The sequence below is a fragment of the Salvelinus fontinalis genome, chromosome 3, assembly GCF_029448725.1.
Source record: "Salvelinus fontinalis isolate EN_2023a chromosome 3, ASM2944872v1, whole genome shotgun sequence".
NCBI classification, from domain to species: domain Eukaryota; kingdom Metazoa; phylum Chordata; class Actinopteri; order Salmoniformes; family Salmonidae; genus Salvelinus; species Salvelinus fontinalis.
Window position 1 is genome coordinate 5,931,954 of NC_074667.1, and position 17,640 is coordinate 5,949,593.

Sequence of the window (17,640 nt, forward strand, 5' to 3'; positions counted from 1 at the left end):
TGTTGTTTTGGTATTGTCCCCCGTTTCTCTCTCTCACACACACCTTTTTCCCCAAAGCAGGAAGACTTCTCACTAATCTATTGGAATGCCTACCAGAAATAAGGTCGTACAGAGTTGTAAGGAAAAGAGTGGGCAAGGTTGAGTAGACTTAAGAGACGTGACACACACACACACACACACACACACACACACACACACGTACACACACACACGTACACACTACGCAGCCAGCCTCAATTTCTTGGCATCATGTCAAGTAAGCAGTTGCGACGCTTTGCAGCGAGCAGTAGCAGACATATTGAATGGAGGAGGATGGCGATGGCTGCCGCGTCTCCCCGCTCTGCGTAGCGCCTCACAGCATGGTGTTGCAGCAGCACCACCTCTCTTCAGGTATTTTTCCGCTCAACCCCTGACCCCCTTCTTTACAGCTGCCGTCAGCTCTCTTCTCTTTTTCTCTCTCTCTCTACTCCAGGGTTTTTATTTTGTTTTGCTCGTAGAGTTGTCCGTGACAGGCAGTGACGGAAAAAAATAGGGCTGAGCTGCACGCTTTTCTGTGTAGTATGTGATTGATTTATCATGCAACCTATTTTTATGCCCCTTCAGAGAAAATGTGTGCGAGAGAGAGAGCGGGGGAGCGACTAAATGAGAGGGAGAAAGCAGAGGGCAGAGCGAGACGTTCTTGCTGCAGGCAGCAGCCTCTGAGCTCTTGGCTGAGTTTCAGGTCTGCCTGATAAAATGGCGTTCCTTGCTGCTCGGCGGGCTTGAAGAGACCCAGAGAGAGAGGGGGGGAGCGACTCTAGTGTGCGTCAGAACCGCTGGTGCTGTCGTCCTCTCTCTCGCTCCTTCCTCTCACATATAAACAAAAACCTAGCCGCCTTGCAGGTATATGGATTGACATTCTTTTGCTGACGCCAACACCCACAATGAGCTTTTCTATGTTAGGTTAGCGGTTAGCTAACTCTCCGATTTGACTGAAAGGCAGGCAGGCGTACGGCAACAAAACAATGGTGTTGAAACGGTGCCAAACCTACCAAAGCAAAAGCCTGCCGAAGACACTGACTCTCCCACACTCACACAGGGCTCTCTGTTGGAACGACTCCTGAAATATGCAAATCATGCAAAACCTCTTTGGTTGTTGTGGGCGCTGGCCACTGACATTAGATGTTACGTGTACTGTCTTTAATGCATTTGTTTCTCGAAGGCCATGAGGAAGTGATGGTGGTTGTGGTTCAGTTGTGGGTTTAAGATGTATTAAATAGTCCCGGTGAGTAACAATGGAGAGTTACGATCAATGTGGTATGGAGATATGTGTTCCTAAGTGAACAAAGCCATAGAAAAGTTGGCCCAAATGGCACCCGATTCCCTTTTTATAGTGCACTACTTTTGAACAGAGCCTATAGGGTACTTGCATAAGGATCCATGGTGTGCTTACATAAGGATCACTCAGCCTAATGCATGCTGGTCTGTCACTGTGCATTGTGGGATGATGTGTCTTGGACGGGCAGCTCAGCTTGACCCTAGATGCCCCAGATGTTTTCTATTTGTGCAGTTTTGAGAGGGGGGGGGGGGTGGGAGAGGCGGAACCGAACAGCCTGCTCACCAAAAATGTAATAGGAGAAACTTTTAATGGGAAATCTTTTGCAACATTGTTGGAAGTTAGGACTTTAGATGGGAATTTTGTGGTACCTCTGTGGTTACACTTTCTAGGAAGTGTAGAGCTGATTGCAGGTTGTGTGTGTGCATGCGTAGAGCTATATAGCCTACAGTGTGTGTGTCAGTGCCTTTCTACACACACACACTGACGACTCTTTGTGATAAGGCAGTCTGAGAAGAGGAGATAAGTATGTTGAGGGGGAAATTGCATTTGGAGGGACTCAGAGGCGTGTTGCGCAGTATCTTAAGCCTAACCACATATCTGTCAGTCAGTGCGTCTCAAACGGAAGCTAGTCCCCCCCACTATTTGACAGGATTGTGTTGACCATAGCTTTATCTGTGATGGATAAACTCCAGGCAATTATGCAAATCACGGAACGATCTGATAGAATCCAATGGACTCCAATAGCGAGCTAATAGAAGGTAAGAATCTCCATTTGAAACGAGGTGATGACCAAATACGGCCTACCCGACTTTCACACAAACGCATATTAATAAAAAATTCCGTGACGCAATAAAAAACCCGGAGGCTATACTTTGACATTGAATGCTTTTGTCATAGATAATATAGCTAGCAATGGGATACCTTTCTTTTTGATATGACAATTGATGAGGTTATTGGATTTGTGAATTACAAAAACAAATATATTATAATACAGCCTTCAACAATGAGCAGTTTCATAACATAAGCAGGATTGAGGTCAGTCTCATTTCTATGTAGTCTGAATTTACTCAATTGAAATTACAATGGGCCCCGACCCTGCTCTAAAGTAATGAAGGCGAGTGGGAACAGCAGTGTTCTGAGGTCCTCTCTGTAGATAAGACCAGTTTAGTGGTTGGCTTGGCTTTGCATGGTGGTTGGTGGATCAATACCACCTCCTCTCTTCAGCAGCATTAATAAGGCCATTGGATTAGCTGCCTCTCATTGATTCATTACAGCCTCATGGCATGAAATGAGCCTATTATTAGTTGTTACCGGGACTGGTTTCTCTCATCGGTGTTAGTGAGAGTATTGTGTGTCTGTAGGCTGAGGCTATGTTGCACAGTGTGGGCTAGACTTACACTACCGTTCAAAAGTTTGCGGTCACTTAGAAATGTCCTTGTTTTTCAAAGAAAATCCCCAAAAAGTGTCAATTTTTAAAATAACATCAAATTGATCAGAAATACAGTGTAGACATTGTTAATGTTGTAAACGGCTATTGTAGCTGGAAACGTCAGATTTTTTTAATGGAATATCTACATAGGTGTACAGAGGCCAATTATCAGCAACCATCACTCCTGTGTTTCAATGGCACGTTGTTAGCTAATCCAAGTTTATCATTTTAAAAGGCTAATTGATCATTAGAAAACCCTTTTGCAATTGTTAGCACGGCTGAAAACTGTTGTGCTGATTTAAAGAAGCAATAAAACTGGCCTTTAGATTAGTTGAGTATCTGCAGCATCAGCATTTGTGGGTTCGATTACAGGCTCAAAATGGCCAGAAACAAAGAATTTTCTTCTGAAACTCGTCAGTCTATTCTTGTTCTGAGACATGAAGGCTATTCCACTCACCAGTCTCAACGTCAACAGTGAAGAGGTGACTCCAGGATTCTGGCCTTCTAGGCCCTGTTCCTCTGTCCAGTGTCTGTTTTTTTGCCCATCTTAATCTTTTCTTTTTATGGGCTAGTCTGAGATAGCTTTTTCTTTGCAGCTCTGCTTTAGAAGGCCGGCATCCCGGAGTCGCCTCCTCACTGTTGACGTTGAGACTGGTGTTTTGCGGGTACTATTTAATGAAGCTGCCAGTTGAGGACTTGTGAGGCGTCAGAGTGTCTAGTTTGAGAAACAAATGTACTTGTCCTCTTACTCAGTTGTGCACCGGGGCCTCCCACTCCTCTTTCTATTCTAGTTAGAGCCAGTTTGTGCTGTTCTGTGAAGGGGGTAGTACACAGCGTTGTACAAGATCTTCAGTTTCTTGGCAATTTCTCACATGGAATAGCCTTCATTTCTCAGAACAAGAATAGACTGACGAGGAACAAAAAATGTGCTTTTCTTTCAAAAACAAGGACATTTCTAAGTGACCCCAAACTTTTGAACGGTAGTGTATATCTTGTTTTTCTCCCTCTTTTGGTGTGAGGACATATATTAATAGGAGCATTTTTTTGTGTTCTGATTATTATACATTTTTATGCTGTTTTATGAATTATTTTATTTTGTTTTTTCAGTGTGTGTGTGAAGGAAAGAAATATAGAATTGAAGACAGCAGAGTTTTAATGTGCGTACTCTGCAGTCTCCACAGTGTCGGAGTATAGCTGTGTCTAGCAGCCCAGACCTGGTAGTGCTTTGTGGGGACCTGCTGGAGCATAGGGAGTGATAGATGAGGAGCCATTTTGGTTTCATTTCAATAAATGAGCAGCTTTCCACTTGGGCTTCCCTTCACGGCCACAGCTAGGGGAGACTACATGGAGACTAATGGGCCTCTCAGTTCAGGGGGAGAGAGTAGGGAGGGAAGGGGGGAGAGGGAGAGAGCAGGTGGGAGGGAGTGTTCCATTTCACCCACTCACATAGAGGAAGAGTAGGAAGGAAGGAGGGCTAGTGGGAGTGAAAGTAGGAGAGGGAGGGCTCCTATCTCTCACCCAGTCACTCCACATCTGACTGCACCAAAGCAGGAATATATGGATATGCCATAGCTAATAGGATATGGAGCATGGTCTGCTGTACATTCTGATTATGGCAGGCATCTGACTGGAGAACAGACCAGGAGAGCGTGACCATTGCTCTCCTCTCACTGCCGCCAAGTCGGATGGTAACAGTTTAACCAACCAAGGAGATACAGTACAATGACTTCTTCCAGGAGCTGAGGGAGTTTATTACATGGTGTTCTCTCTGTTTCTCTGTCTCTCTCTCAAATGTTTTCTCCTGGTTAAATAAATACAACTTTCTCTCTTTTTCTCCTCCAGACCTGCCCTTCCAGAGTGGTCCTGGTGCCCAGTATGAGAATCCCCACTGGGGAGCCTTACCACCAGCCACCGACCGCAGCAACACCACCACCAGTAGTAGCTGGGATCAAGTGATCATCGACGGGAGCGACACCGAGGCCTGGCCCTCCATCAGTCGCAGCAGCGTCAGCCGACCAGCGAATCCTCCAGAATGTGCCACAGCCGCTGACTGTACAAACCCAGAGACCAGCAGCAACATGAGCATGGCCGCGGGGGCTACTAGCCAGCAGGCCCACTACCCCTCCTCTCTCAAAGCTAACGTCGCTAACGTAGCTAGCATGATGCAGCCTAGCGGTGGCCAGGGAGTTGGAGCCATCGGCAGCAGGGGCTGGGGCTCCGGACCAGGCCCCATCACCATGGGCCCCACTGAGGGAGCCAAACCCGACGGCCTTGGGCCCAACATGGGTCGGAGTGGAGGAGCACCCAGCTGGAACTCCCAGCCCAGCTTTAGCCTGAACCTGAACCCCAACGCCAACCCCTCGGCCTGGCCCGTGCTGGGGCAAGAGGGGGCTGGAGGTGGCCCGAACCCCGCCTCACTACCACCCAACGGTAGCCTGGGAGGGGACGAGAACAACAGCAGCAGCACCTGGGGAGGCATGATGAGCCCTGATGCCCCGTCCTCCAATAAGAATGTGTCTTTCAGCAGCATGGAACACCCCAACCTTAACACTGACGGACAAAACAGCCATCACACTAAGCAACCCCTCAGCCCCATCCACGGTCTGCCCGGCTGGGGAGGCCAGTCCCCTACTGAGTCCTCCCAGCTCAACGGAGACTCAGGGAGCTCCGTCTGGGGCAACGGAGACACCAAGACATCTGCTGACTCCTCCTCCAAGAACTCAGGCTGGGACTCAGCACCCTCCGGAGGCATGTCCGGCTGGGGCCACTCTGGCAGCGGAGGAGGCGGGAGTGGCAGTGGAGAAGGAGGCTGGGGAGGAGACTGGGGAAAGCACTCCAGCGGTGGAGGAGAGGTCAAAGGAGGCTGGGATTCCTCAGATGGCCCAGCCCAGGACCAGCAGGTGAGCTCCTGGGGCCAGCCAACCCCGGCCCCGGCTAGTGAGGGTAGCGGGAGCGGTGGCAGCGAGGGGCGCATCCATCGCAGGGATCAGACTGGCAGCGAGGACGGAGGCCCCCCTTCCCTGCCTCGGCAGGACCTGGACCCCCGTGTGCTCTGCAACACAGGCTGGGGCCAGACGCCCGTCCGCCAGCACACCTCCTGGGAGATGGAGGAGCAGCGTGTCGCCAACGAGAGGAAGACCAGCGAGATGAGGGGAGGCGGTGGAGGGGACACATGGAGGGGCTCCAACAGCCCCTCTTCCGGATCCCCACCGGATCCCCGGAACGGGGGAGCCAACCCCAACCTGGGACCATCTCAGAGGCCAGGCTCAGGGGGCTCCGGAGGCAAGAGCGAAGGCCCCTCAGGCTGGGGAGGCCCTCCACCCTCAGGCTGGGGGGAGCAGCCTGTCAACAAGGCCCCCAACGGTTCCGTCAGTGGCTGGGGGGACCCCATGGCCCAAGGCCCCAATACCACAAACAATGGCCCAAAGAGTGGAGGTCAATCCTGGGGTGTCCCTGAGGAGAAGTCCTCCCCTACCTGGGACGACGGGCCAGCCAAGACCCAGCAGAACCAAACCCAGAGCTGGGGAGAGGGGCCCAAGTCCTCCTCTCACGGCTGGGGCTCCGGCCACGGAAGTGGCAGCAATGGATCCAACGGCTCCAACGGCGGAGAGTGGAGAGAACCGGCCGAGGTGAAGAAGAATGGGTCCTCCAGCCACATGTGGGAAGGAGAAGGAGGAAATGGACGAGGAGGGTGGAAGGACAGCCCCAGAGGGGGTGGAGGAAATGGGGGCGGCTGGGGGTTGAAGCCTGCCCCTGCTGTTGGAGTTGGTGGCTGGGGGGAGACCCAGACCCAGCACCCCAACGGCCCAGCACCAGGATGGGGCTCCAAGCCCCAGGAAAGCCCCAGCGGCCCAGCACCAGGATGGGGCTCCAAGCCCCATGAAAGCCCCAGTGGCCCAGCACCAGGATGGGGCTCCAAGCCCCAGGAAAGCCCCAGTGGCCCAGCACCAGGATGGGGCTCCAAGCCCCAGGAAAGCCCCAGCGGCCCAGCACCAGGATGGGGCTCCAAGCCCCAGGAAAGCCCTAGCGGCCCAGCACCAGGATGGGGCTCCAAGCCCCAGGAAGGCCCCAACGGCCCAGCACCAGGATGGGGCTCTAAGCCCCAGGAAAGCCCCAACGGTCCTTCCCCAGGATGGGGCTCCAAGCCTCAAGAAAGCCCCGACTGCAATAATGGAGGAGGTGGACCAGGAGGAGGCAGCATGGGGTCCTGGGGCGGCCCTGCATCTGTAAGGCAGAGTTCCAACCCCGGCTGGGGCCCGGGGAGCTCCGGAGCCAAACCTGACCCAGCGATGGAGCCCACTGGCTGGGAGGAACCCTCTCCTCCCTCCATCCGCCGCAAGATGGAGATCGATGACGGCACGTCCACCTGGGGAGACCCCAGCGCCTACAACAAGACCGTGAATATGTGGGACCGCAACAACCCCACTGGAGGTAACGGTAGCCAAGGGAACAACCCCACCCAGCCGCCGATCAGCAAGAGTAGCGGATGCTTGACCGTCAACAACAGCCACAACAACCACTCCTCCGTCCCCCCTAGCAACAACAATCATCACCACATGAACCACCACCACCTGCACCACGGACAGCCCCCGCCACACAGCCAGCACCACGGCAACAACAATGGATCCGCCAACACCGCTGCCCCGCACCAGGGCGGAGGACCCCAGGGCAGACCGCCTATGGCCAACCCAGGTAAGAAACAAACCCCATTCACTGTCTGAAATGTCTGTTAACTTCTTACGGCTGCAGCCCGGCGTCGGTACACTTATGACAACAGCCACTTCAAGTGCAGGGCGCGAAATTCAAAATATATTTTTTTTATATATTTAACTTTCACACACTAAGTCCAATACAGCATATGAAAGGTACATATCTTGTGAATCCAGCCAACATGTCCGATTTTTTTAAAATGTTTTACAGGGAAGACGCAATATGTAAATCTATTAGCTAACCACGTTAGCAAAAGACACCACTTTTTTTACTCCACCACTTTTTTACTCCATCAGTAGCTATCACAAATTCGACCAAATAAAGATATAAATAGCCACTAACCAAGAAACAACTTCATCAGATGACAGTCTGATAACATATTTATTGTATAGCATATGTTTTGTTAGAAGAATGTGCATATTTCAGGTATAAATCATAGTTTACATTGCAGCTACAATCAGAAATTGCACCGAAAGCAGCCATAATAATTACAGACACCAACGTCAAATACCTAATTACTCATCATAAAACATTTCTGAAAAATACATAGTGTACAGCAAATGAAAGACAGGCATCTTGTGAGTCCAGCCAATATTTCCGATTTATTAAGTGTTTTACAGCGAAAACAAAATGTAGCGTTATATTAGCTTACCACAATAGACAGAAACACTTGGGCGCCGACGACTAGTTCACATCTACGACAGATATATGAAATAGCATCATAAAATGTTTCTTACTTTTGCTGATCTTCCATCAGAATGTTGGACAAGGTGTCCTTTGTCCAGAACAATCGTTGTTTGGATTTAGAACGGCAACTTTCCCTCTTCATTTAGCAAGCACACTAGCCAAGTGGCACGACGCTCTCCATGTCAACAAACGGAAGAGAACGGAACACGGCAAAACTACCGAAAATTTTTCAATCATCTGATGAAACTATATTGAAAAAACATACTTTACGATGATATGGTGACATGTATCAAATAAAATCAAAGCCGGAGATAGTAGTCGCCTATAACGGCAGGTAAACAGAAGGCAATCCCACTGTCCACCTCGCGCTCTTCAGAGTACCGAAAATGGGGGACACGTCATTCCAAGATGATGTGTTCCATCTCAGACCAAGATAATCACCTAATTTCTTCTCTCACAGCCTCTTGACATCCAGGGGAAGGTGTATGACGTGCATGTATACTAATAGGTCTCATGCCCATTTATAGGCAGGAAGAAGAACAGAGCCTCGATTTCAGACTTTCCACTTCCTGGTCAGGAAGTGTGCTGCAGAATGAGTTCTGTTTCACTCAGAGAAATAATTCAAACGGTTTTAGAAACTAGAGAGTGTTTGCTATCCAATAGTAATAATAATATGCATATTGTACGAGCAAGAATTGAGTACGAGGCCGTTTGAAATGGGCACCTTTTATCTGGCTACTCAATACTGCCCCTTGCAGCCCAAACAGGTTAACTTCTTACGGCTGAAATCCCGTTAACGGGATCGATTTGACAACAGCCAGTGAAAGTGCATGGCGCCAAATTCAAACAACAGAAATCTCATAATTTAAAATCCTCAAACATACAAGTATTATACACCATTTTAAAGATAAACTTGTTGTTAATCCCACCACAGTGTCTGATTTCAAAAAGGCTTTAGGACGAAAGCATACCATGCGATTATGTTAGGGCAGCACCTAGTCACAGAAACACAGCCATTTTTCCAGCCAAAGAGAGGAGTCACAAAAAGCAGAAATAGAGATAAAATTAATCACTAAACTTTGATGATCTTCATCAGTTGGCACTCATAGGACTTCATGTTACACAATACATGTTATGTTTTGTTCGATAAAGTTCATATTTATATCCAAAAATCTCTGTTTACATTGGCGCGTTATGTTCAGAAATGCACTCTCAAACAAACATCCGTTGAAAGTGCAGAGAGCCACATAAAATTACAGAAATACTCATCATAAATGTTGATGATAATACAAGTGTTATGCATGGAAATAAAGATATACTTCTCCTTTATGCAACCGCTGTGTCAGATTTCAAAAAACCTTTACGGAAAAAGCACACCATGCAATAATCTGAGTACAGCGCTCAGGCACCAAAACAAGCCATACAGATAAGATACCCGCCATGTTGTGGAGTCAACAGAAGTCATAAATAGTATTATAAATATTCACTTAACTTTGATCTTCATCGGAATGCAATCCCAGGAATCCCAGTTCCACAATAAATGTTTGTTTTGTTTGATCAAGTCCATCATTTATGTCCAAATAACTCCTTTTTGTTCGCATTTAGTTCACAAATCCAAATTCATGAGGCGCAGGCACACTTAGAACTTTTTGACTTTGTCTGGACTATTACAGTTCGTAGAAACTCGTCAAACGATGTATAGAATCAATCTTTAGGGTGTTTTTATCATAAATCTTCAATAATGTTTCAACCGGACAATTCCTTTGTCTTTAGAAATGAAATGGAACGCAGCTCGCTCTCACGGGTGCGCGCATGATTTAGCTCATGGCATTCTGCCAGACCTCTTAGTCAAACAGCTCTTATTCTCTCACCCTTCACAGTAGAAGCCTGAAACAAGGTTCTAAAGACGGTTGACATCTAGTGGAAGCCTTAGTGTAAATTTGGTCCAAATGCACTTCCTATCTTGGATAGGCAAAGACTTGAAAACCTACAAACCTCAGATTTCCCACTTCCTGGTTAGATTTTCCCTCAGATTCTTGCCTGCCATATGAGTTCTGTTATACTCATAGACATCATTCAAACCGTTTTAGAAACGTCAGAGTGTTTTCTATCCAAATATACTAATAATATGCATATCTTAGCTTCTGGGCCTGAGTAGCAGGCAGTTTACTCTGGGCACCTTATTCATCCAAGCTACTCAATTCTGCCCCCAGAAGTTAAACTGGTTATTATGCACCGCTGTAATGTATTGTGGTATTAGCCCTGTGATTAACCTATACTGGAAAGACTGCAAGTGAGAGACTTATGTCGTATGTCTAAAGAAATATCCAATGTTGAAGTATATATTTTGTCATTAAATATATGTGCAGTGCGATTAACCAAAATGTTTTATTAATCGTTTTTAAACAACTAATTGAGCGACTATGGTTCAATTATTGAAATTCTATTTTGTTTGGGGGTTTTCTGTGAGCTCAATGCACACACAGCGCACAGCGCTAGATATGGAACAGATGAAGCCCGAACTGTGCGATGTGGGAAGAAGTTTGGTAATTGCCTACAATGATCATAATCCATTGCGTGCCTACTTGTCCGGTCTGTTTCTTTTACGCCTGCTACATAAGAGACAGAAGAATGTGTGATCAAGAGTGATAGAGAGCAGTTGCATAGCAGTTCTCTAACTGAAAATACATGATCTAAATGATTGATAGTTGGTATTCAGTAGTCATGCCTTATTTACTTTGAAGAACTACAAAATACAGATTTTTGTCAGACAATACATGCAGCAACTCTATAGAGATGAGATAATGTTTTGGTTTAAATAATAGTCATCAAATAAAACACATTTAATATACACAATAATATACACAACAAGTGAGATATTTGATTAAAGTAATGTGAATGAAGGTTAATAGGTGATGAGCAGTAATGGACAGTCACTACCATCATGGGACTTTTATTTATTGTTTTATTGTGTGTTACAGCATTTAACCCACATAATGCATAGTGCATTTAATGTAAAATGATTGGAATTGAAAATGTGTTTAATCAAAACCGAAACGATCTCAAAAAGCACTAATCGCTCAGCATTATTGAACATGCACAATGCCAGGGCTTTTCAGGGCACCCCACTGCAAAGACAAAAGCTTCAGTGAAAGCTGACTGGTAGGAAGGCACTGTTCTCGCTGAAAGGTTATGGATGAGTGAGACCAGTGCCCCCTGCTGTTTTTCTATGTACAACCCCCCTGTAACCAGAGACTGATCAGCCAGGCTTGGCACACACTGCTCTAGTCTGCCTGCTTACAGTCCTCCTCAGTGGACTCAGCCAGCTCGGACAAGAGGGTCTGGGAACTGGACAAGAGGGTCTGGGAACTGGGCCAGGAATTAAACAGTCATGGCTGCCGTCCTCTCTCCCTCCCCTTCTCCGCCTTCCTCTCTCCCTCCCCTTCTCCGCCTTCCTCTCTCCCTCCCCTTCTCCGCCTTCCTCTCTCCCTCCCCTTCTCCCCCTTCCTCTCTCCCTTCCCTCTTCCGCCAGACTTTTCTGTCAGAGCCTAAAAGCCATCTGACTATATAGAGCACCATCATGGCACAGAGTCAACCAATGTTCTAGTCCAAAATGGCACCCTGTTCCCTATATAGTGCACTACTTTTGGCCAGAGCCCTATGGGCCTTGGTCAAAAGTAGTGTACTATATAAAGAATAGGATGCATTTGGTTCAAAACAATACTGCCTCTGATTAACATGTAACAACTTGGCTCACTGTTTTACGAGGAAAAGCCTGAGGATTGAGAGTAGAACGGGGTGTAGTGCAAGTGAATGAATGGAAGCTAGCACACACTGTTCCTCAGTAGTTTTATGGTTACATTTTCATCAGTAATGGAACCAGTTAGTTGGCAGTAAAACTAGACTGCCAGACTGCAATTGCTAACAATATGTCAGATCACTGTTTGCTGGTCTTGTAAGTGAAAATACTTGCAATAGTGTTGCGCACACAACTTTAAAGCATACATTATAAATATGTCCTCTCCTCTCCCAGGCTGGGGGGAGCTGCCCAGTGTCCAGCAGCCCAAGCCAGAGCCGGCATGGGGGGAGCCCGCTGGCCCCTCTCCTGCAGTGGACAACGGCACCTCTGCCTGGGGCAAACCCCCTGGTGTTCCTGGAGGCTGGGGCGATGGGGGGCACGAGCCCAATGGACCCTACAGGAGGGGAAACAACGGACCCTCTGGACCTGCACCCTGCAAGCCAGGTTAGGACCACACGCCGTTGGTATACGAACATGGTCAACACTCATCTTATCAGTAAACAACAACAAAAATAATACTCTATTGTGTTTGTATGCATCTGAAAGTTTCTGTTAAAGATTTGCTTTTCTAGATGTCTTGAATAACATTGTGTCACTAGAGGTTTCCCTGGTTGCATGCTTTGATCAATTTGGCAGTTCTTGTTTGTGCTTTTTAAATAACTGTTATACAAGAAGGCAAGCAAGAAATGAAGGGACTTGTGTGACAATACTGGCACCAAGTGGTTGCATTGCCAATTGCACGCAAAGGAGTTGCCCTTGATCTTTGCAAGCAGTCAAAACTCAAATCAAAGTGTATTGGTCCCATGCACATAGTACAGTTAAATTCTTGCTTGTCAACGTGCTATGGTTAGACTCCAAAGATTGCAGTATATTGGTTCAGCAGAAACACAGATACTAAGGTTAGCTTGAGACTATTGTTTGGCACTGCAGTCAGGTGTCAGATTTCAGTGAACTAGCTATATTACAAGAAGGCACTTACTAAATAATCTTTAATTAGTATTCAACTCCACAACATTCACATTTACACTGCACTGCTCCTCTTCCAGCCCTCAAATCTATGCAAGACGGTTGGGGAGGTGGGAGGGAGGAGGAGATGGGCATGTCTTCTGGCCAATGGGATGCTGACGCCGGAGACATGTGGAACAGCCCCGCCTCCCAGGAGAACAGCACCTCCTGTAACTCGTGGGGCCAGCCACCCAAGAAGGGCCCGCCCAAGGGCAAGATGGGCAACCAGCCAGACGAAGCCTGGATCATGAACCGTCTCATCAAGCAGCTCACTGACATGGGTTTCCCGGTATGAATGTGATACATTTTGCAATGTCAGAATCAGACCTGGTTTCAAAAACTATTTGATATATTTCAATAACTTTTGCTCCAGCCTCCTGGAGGGGGGGGGGGTTACAGTTTTGTGATGATTTTGTCCATTAAGCCAGGCAAGTTCAGTCAAGCACAGTATTTGAAATTATTTCAAATTGTTTCAGAATCCATGTATTTAAATGTATGTATAGTTGAAGTCGGAAGTTTACATACACTTAGGTGGGAGTCATTAAAACTAGTTTTTCAACCACTTCAACTGTATTGTTACCAAACTATAGTTTTGGCAAGTAGGTTAGGACATCTACTTTGTGCATGACACAAGTCATTTTTCTAACAATTGTTTACAGACAGATTATTTCACTTATAATTCACTATCACAATTCCAGTCGGTCAGAAGCTTACATACACTAAGTTGATTGTGCCTTTAAACAGCTTGGAAAATTCCAGAAAATGATGTCATGGCTTTAGAAGCTTCTGATAGGCTAATTGGCATCATTTGAGTCAATTGGAGGTGTACCTGTGGATTTAGGCCTACCTTCAAACTCAGTGCCTCTTTGCTTGACATGGCCGAGTTCTTTTGATTTTCCCAAGTCTGGTTCATCCTTGGGAGCAATTTCCAAATGCCTGAAGGTACCACATTCATCTGTACAAACAATAGTACGCAAGTATAAACACCATGAGAGCATGCAGCCATCATACCGCTCAGGAACGAGACGCGTTCTGTCTCCTAGAGATGAACGTACTTTGGTGCGAAAAGTGCAAATCAATCCCAGAACAACAGCGAAGGACCTTGTGAAGATGCTGGAGGAAACAGGTACAAAAGTATCTATATCCACAGTAAAACGAGTCCTATATCGACATAACCTGAAAGGCTGCTCAGCAAGGAAGAAGCCACTGCTCCAAAACAGCCATAAAAAAGCCAGACTACGGTTTGCAACTGCACATGGGGACAAAGATTGTACTTTTGAGAAATGTCCTCTGGTCTGATGAAACAAAAATATAACTGTTTAGCCATAATGACCATTGTTATGTTTGGAGGAAAAAGGGGGAGGCTTGCAAGCTGAAGACACCATCCCAACCGTGAACCACGGGGGTGGCAGCATCATGTTGTGGGGGTGCTTTGCTGCAGGAGGGACTAGTGCACTTCACAAAATAGATGACTTCATGAGGAAGAAAAATTACGTGGATATTTTGAAGCAACATCTCAAGACATCAGTCAGTGGTCGCAAATGGGTCTTCCAAATGGATAATGACCAAAGCATACTTCCAAAGTTGTGGCAAAATGGTTTAAGAACAACAAAGTCAAGGTATTGGAATGGCCATCACAAAGCCCTGACCTCAATCCTATAGAAAAATTTGTGGGCAGAACTGAAAAAGCGTATGCGAGCAAGGAGGCCTACAAACCTGACTTAGTTACACCAGGTTTGTCAGGAGGAATGGGCCAAAATTCACCCAACTTATTGTGGGAAGGCTACCCAAAACGTTTGACCCAAGTTAAACAATTGAAAGGCAATGCTACCAAATACTATTTGAGTGTATGTACACTTCCTACTTCAACTGTATCAAGCATGTAGTCAGTGTGTTGTATAGTTGAGGTTGTCACTGACTTGGTGTCTCATGTTGTCAATGTGTTACAGAGGGATCCTGCTGAGGAGGCTCTGAAGAGCAACAACATGAACCTGGACCAGGCCATGAGTAGGTTTTCCCTCTGTATCTCTGACTGTGTGTGTGTGTGTGTGTGTGTGTGTGTGTGTGTGTGTGTGTGTGTGTGTGTGTGTGTGTGTGTGTGTGTCTCTGACTGTCTGTGTCTCTGACTGTCTGTGTCTCTGACTGTCTGTGTCTCTGACTGTCTGTGTCTCTGACTGTCTGTGTCTCTGACTGTCTGTGTCTCTGACTGTCTGTGTCTCTGACTGTCTGTGTCTCTGACTGTCTGTGTGTGTGTGTGTTTGGGTCTGACTGCGTGTGTGTGGGTCTGACTGCGTGTGTGTGCGTGTGTGTGGGTCTGACTGCGTGTGTGTGGGTCTGACTGCGTGTGTGTGGGTCTGACTGCGTGTGTGGGGGTCTGACTGCGTGTGTGGGGGTCTGACTGCGTGTGTGGGGGTCTGACTGCGTGTGTGTGGGTCTGACTGCGTGTGTGGGGGTCTGACTGCGTGTGTGGGGGTCTGACTGCGTGTGTGGGGGTCTGACTGACTGTGTGTGGGGGTCTGACTGACTGTGTGTGGGTCTGACTGACTGTGTGTGGGTCTGACTGACTGTGTGTGTGGTTCTGACTGTGTGGGTCTGACTGACTGTGTGTGGGTCTGACTGACTGTGTGTGGGTCTGACTGTGTGTGTGTGTTTTTGTGTGGGTCTGACTGTCTTTGTGCGTATGTGTGTCTGACTGTGTGTGTGTGTGGGTCTGACTGTGTGTGGGTCTGACTGTGTGTGGGTCTGACTGTGTGTGTGTGTGTATGCGTATTCCATATTTATCTGACCTTTCTCTCTCCCAAGGCGCTTTGTTGGAGAAGAAGACTGAACTGGACAAGCGGGGCATGGGCATGTCAGACTACAACAACGGGATGAACAAGCCGCTGGGTTGCCGTCCCCAGGCCCTCTCCAAAGACCCCTCCTCGGACCGCAGCCCATTCCTAGACAAGGTACTATATGAATGCCACTAGCATTGTATCAGGAATCGACCGCAGTTCTGTCCATACAATAGAAAGCTAGCTAGTGAAAGGCATGTCCATTGACGAAGGATTAAACCACACACACACACCTGCCAATGAAAATGAAATGGTGAAAATACAGAGGTCTTTGAGTTTTTCAGTCCCACCTTTTCTTATTACCGGGGTTGGGATTATGAGAAGTTTACATCCTTTGTAAAACGTGCCATACAAAAAAAGTGATTAACTGAAATGATTTACTGACTGATCTTGTCTCCCCTCTTCCCTGGTTCCAGGACGGTGGTCTGTCAGATGACGCCCCCCCCTCACCGTTTCTGCCTTCTCCCGTCAGCCTGAAGCTCCCTCTGGTTAACAACCTGCAGCCTGGGCTGGCCCTGGGCTCCCCGGGGCTCAACATGCAAAACTTAAACAACAGACAGGTAAGGGGGGTGAAAGGCATGCGCTGCACCTGTAGAGGACAGGAGTCGGGAACAAAGATTTCAGATTTGTGAACATGGTCCCTAGCTGTGTGTTGCCGCTTTCCATGTCTGTTGTCTGTAACTTGTGAGGTGTGGAAACACTTTGTTGCTTTTATGAATTTTGTCTTGCTGCTTTTTGTTCTATGTTGCTCTGTCTATATGCTACGTCTTGCTTGTCCTATGTTGCTCTGTCTGTATGCTATGTCTTGCTTGTCCTATGTTGCTATGTCTTGCTTGTTCTATGTTGCTATTGTCTATATTGTAATTGTTTTTAATAACCTGCCCAGGGACTGCGGTTGAAAATTAGCCGGCTGGCTAAAACCGGCACTTTTAATGAAACGTTGATTAATGTGCACTGTCCCTGTAAAAATAAACTCAAACTCAACTCAACTCAAAGTCTCGTAATGAGGTAGTCCTTCCTGCGATTTACTGTTAAGACGTTGGTTCAGATCCCGTCTGTGACACATACATTCACACAAATAAATTTAGCAAAAAAATAAACGTCCTCTCACTGTCAACTGCGTTTATTTTCAGCAAACTTAATGTGTAAAATATTTGGATGAACATAACAAGATTCAACAACTGAGAGATAAACTGAATAAGTTCCACAGACATGTGACTAACAGAAATGGAATAATGTGTCCCTGAACAAAGGGGGGGTTAAAATCAAAAGTAACAGTCAGTATCTGGTGTGGCCACCAGCTGCATTAAGTACTGCAGTGCATCTCCTCCTCGTGAACTGCACCAGATTTGCCAGTTCTTGCTGTGAAATGTTACCCCACTCTTCCACCAAGGTACCTGCAAGTTCCCGGACATTTCTGGGGGGAATGGCCCTAGCCCTCACCCTCCGATCCAACAGGTCCCAGACGTGCTCAATAGGATTGAGATCCGGGCTCTTTGCTGGCCATGGCAGAACACTGACATTTCTGTCTTGCGGGAAATCACGCACAGAACGAGCAGTATGGCTGGTGGATTGTCATGCTGGAGGGTCATGTCAGGATGAGCCCACAGGAAGGGTACCACATGTGGAAGGAGGATGTCTTCCCTGTAACACACAGCGCTGAGATTGCCTGTAATGACAACAAGCTCAGTCCGCTGATGCTGTGACACCGCCCCAGACCATGACGGACCCTCCACCTCTAAATCGATCCTGCTCCAGAGTACATGCCTCAGTGTAACTCTCATTCCTTCGACGATAACCGTGAATCCGACCATCACCCCTGGTGTGACAAAACCGTGACTCATCAGTGAAGAGCACT

General features: G+C 47.3%; 1 protein-coding gene across 4 annotated transcripts in view; it reads left to right on the forward strand.

Moving 5' to 3' along the window:
* The window catches only part of LOC129836567 (trinucleotide repeat-containing gene 6C protein-like), a 187,583-nt gene that overhangs the window by 149,394 nt on the left and 20,549 nt on the right, over positions 1 to 17,640 (forward strand). For 3 of the 4 annotated variants that reach the window (XM_055902904.1, XM_055902903.1, XM_055902907.1), the window contains 6 exons: positions 4,590 to 7,439; positions 12,178 to 12,387; positions 12,990 to 13,237; positions 14,898 to 14,955; positions 15,751 to 15,896; positions 16,199 to 16,342. In XM_055902904.1, coding sequence (XP_055758879.1) covers positions 4,590 to 7,439; positions 12,178 to 12,387; positions 12,990 to 13,237; positions 14,898 to 14,955; positions 15,751 to 15,896; positions 16,199 to 16,342 — 3,656 coding nt within the window. Of the gene's footprint in view, positions 1 to 254; positions 391 to 4,589; positions 7,440 to 12,177; positions 12,388 to 12,989; positions 13,238 to 14,897; positions 14,956 to 15,750; positions 15,897 to 16,198; positions 16,343 to 17,640 lie in introns of those variants that run through there. The other variant, XM_055902906.1, reaches the window with a different exon arrangement.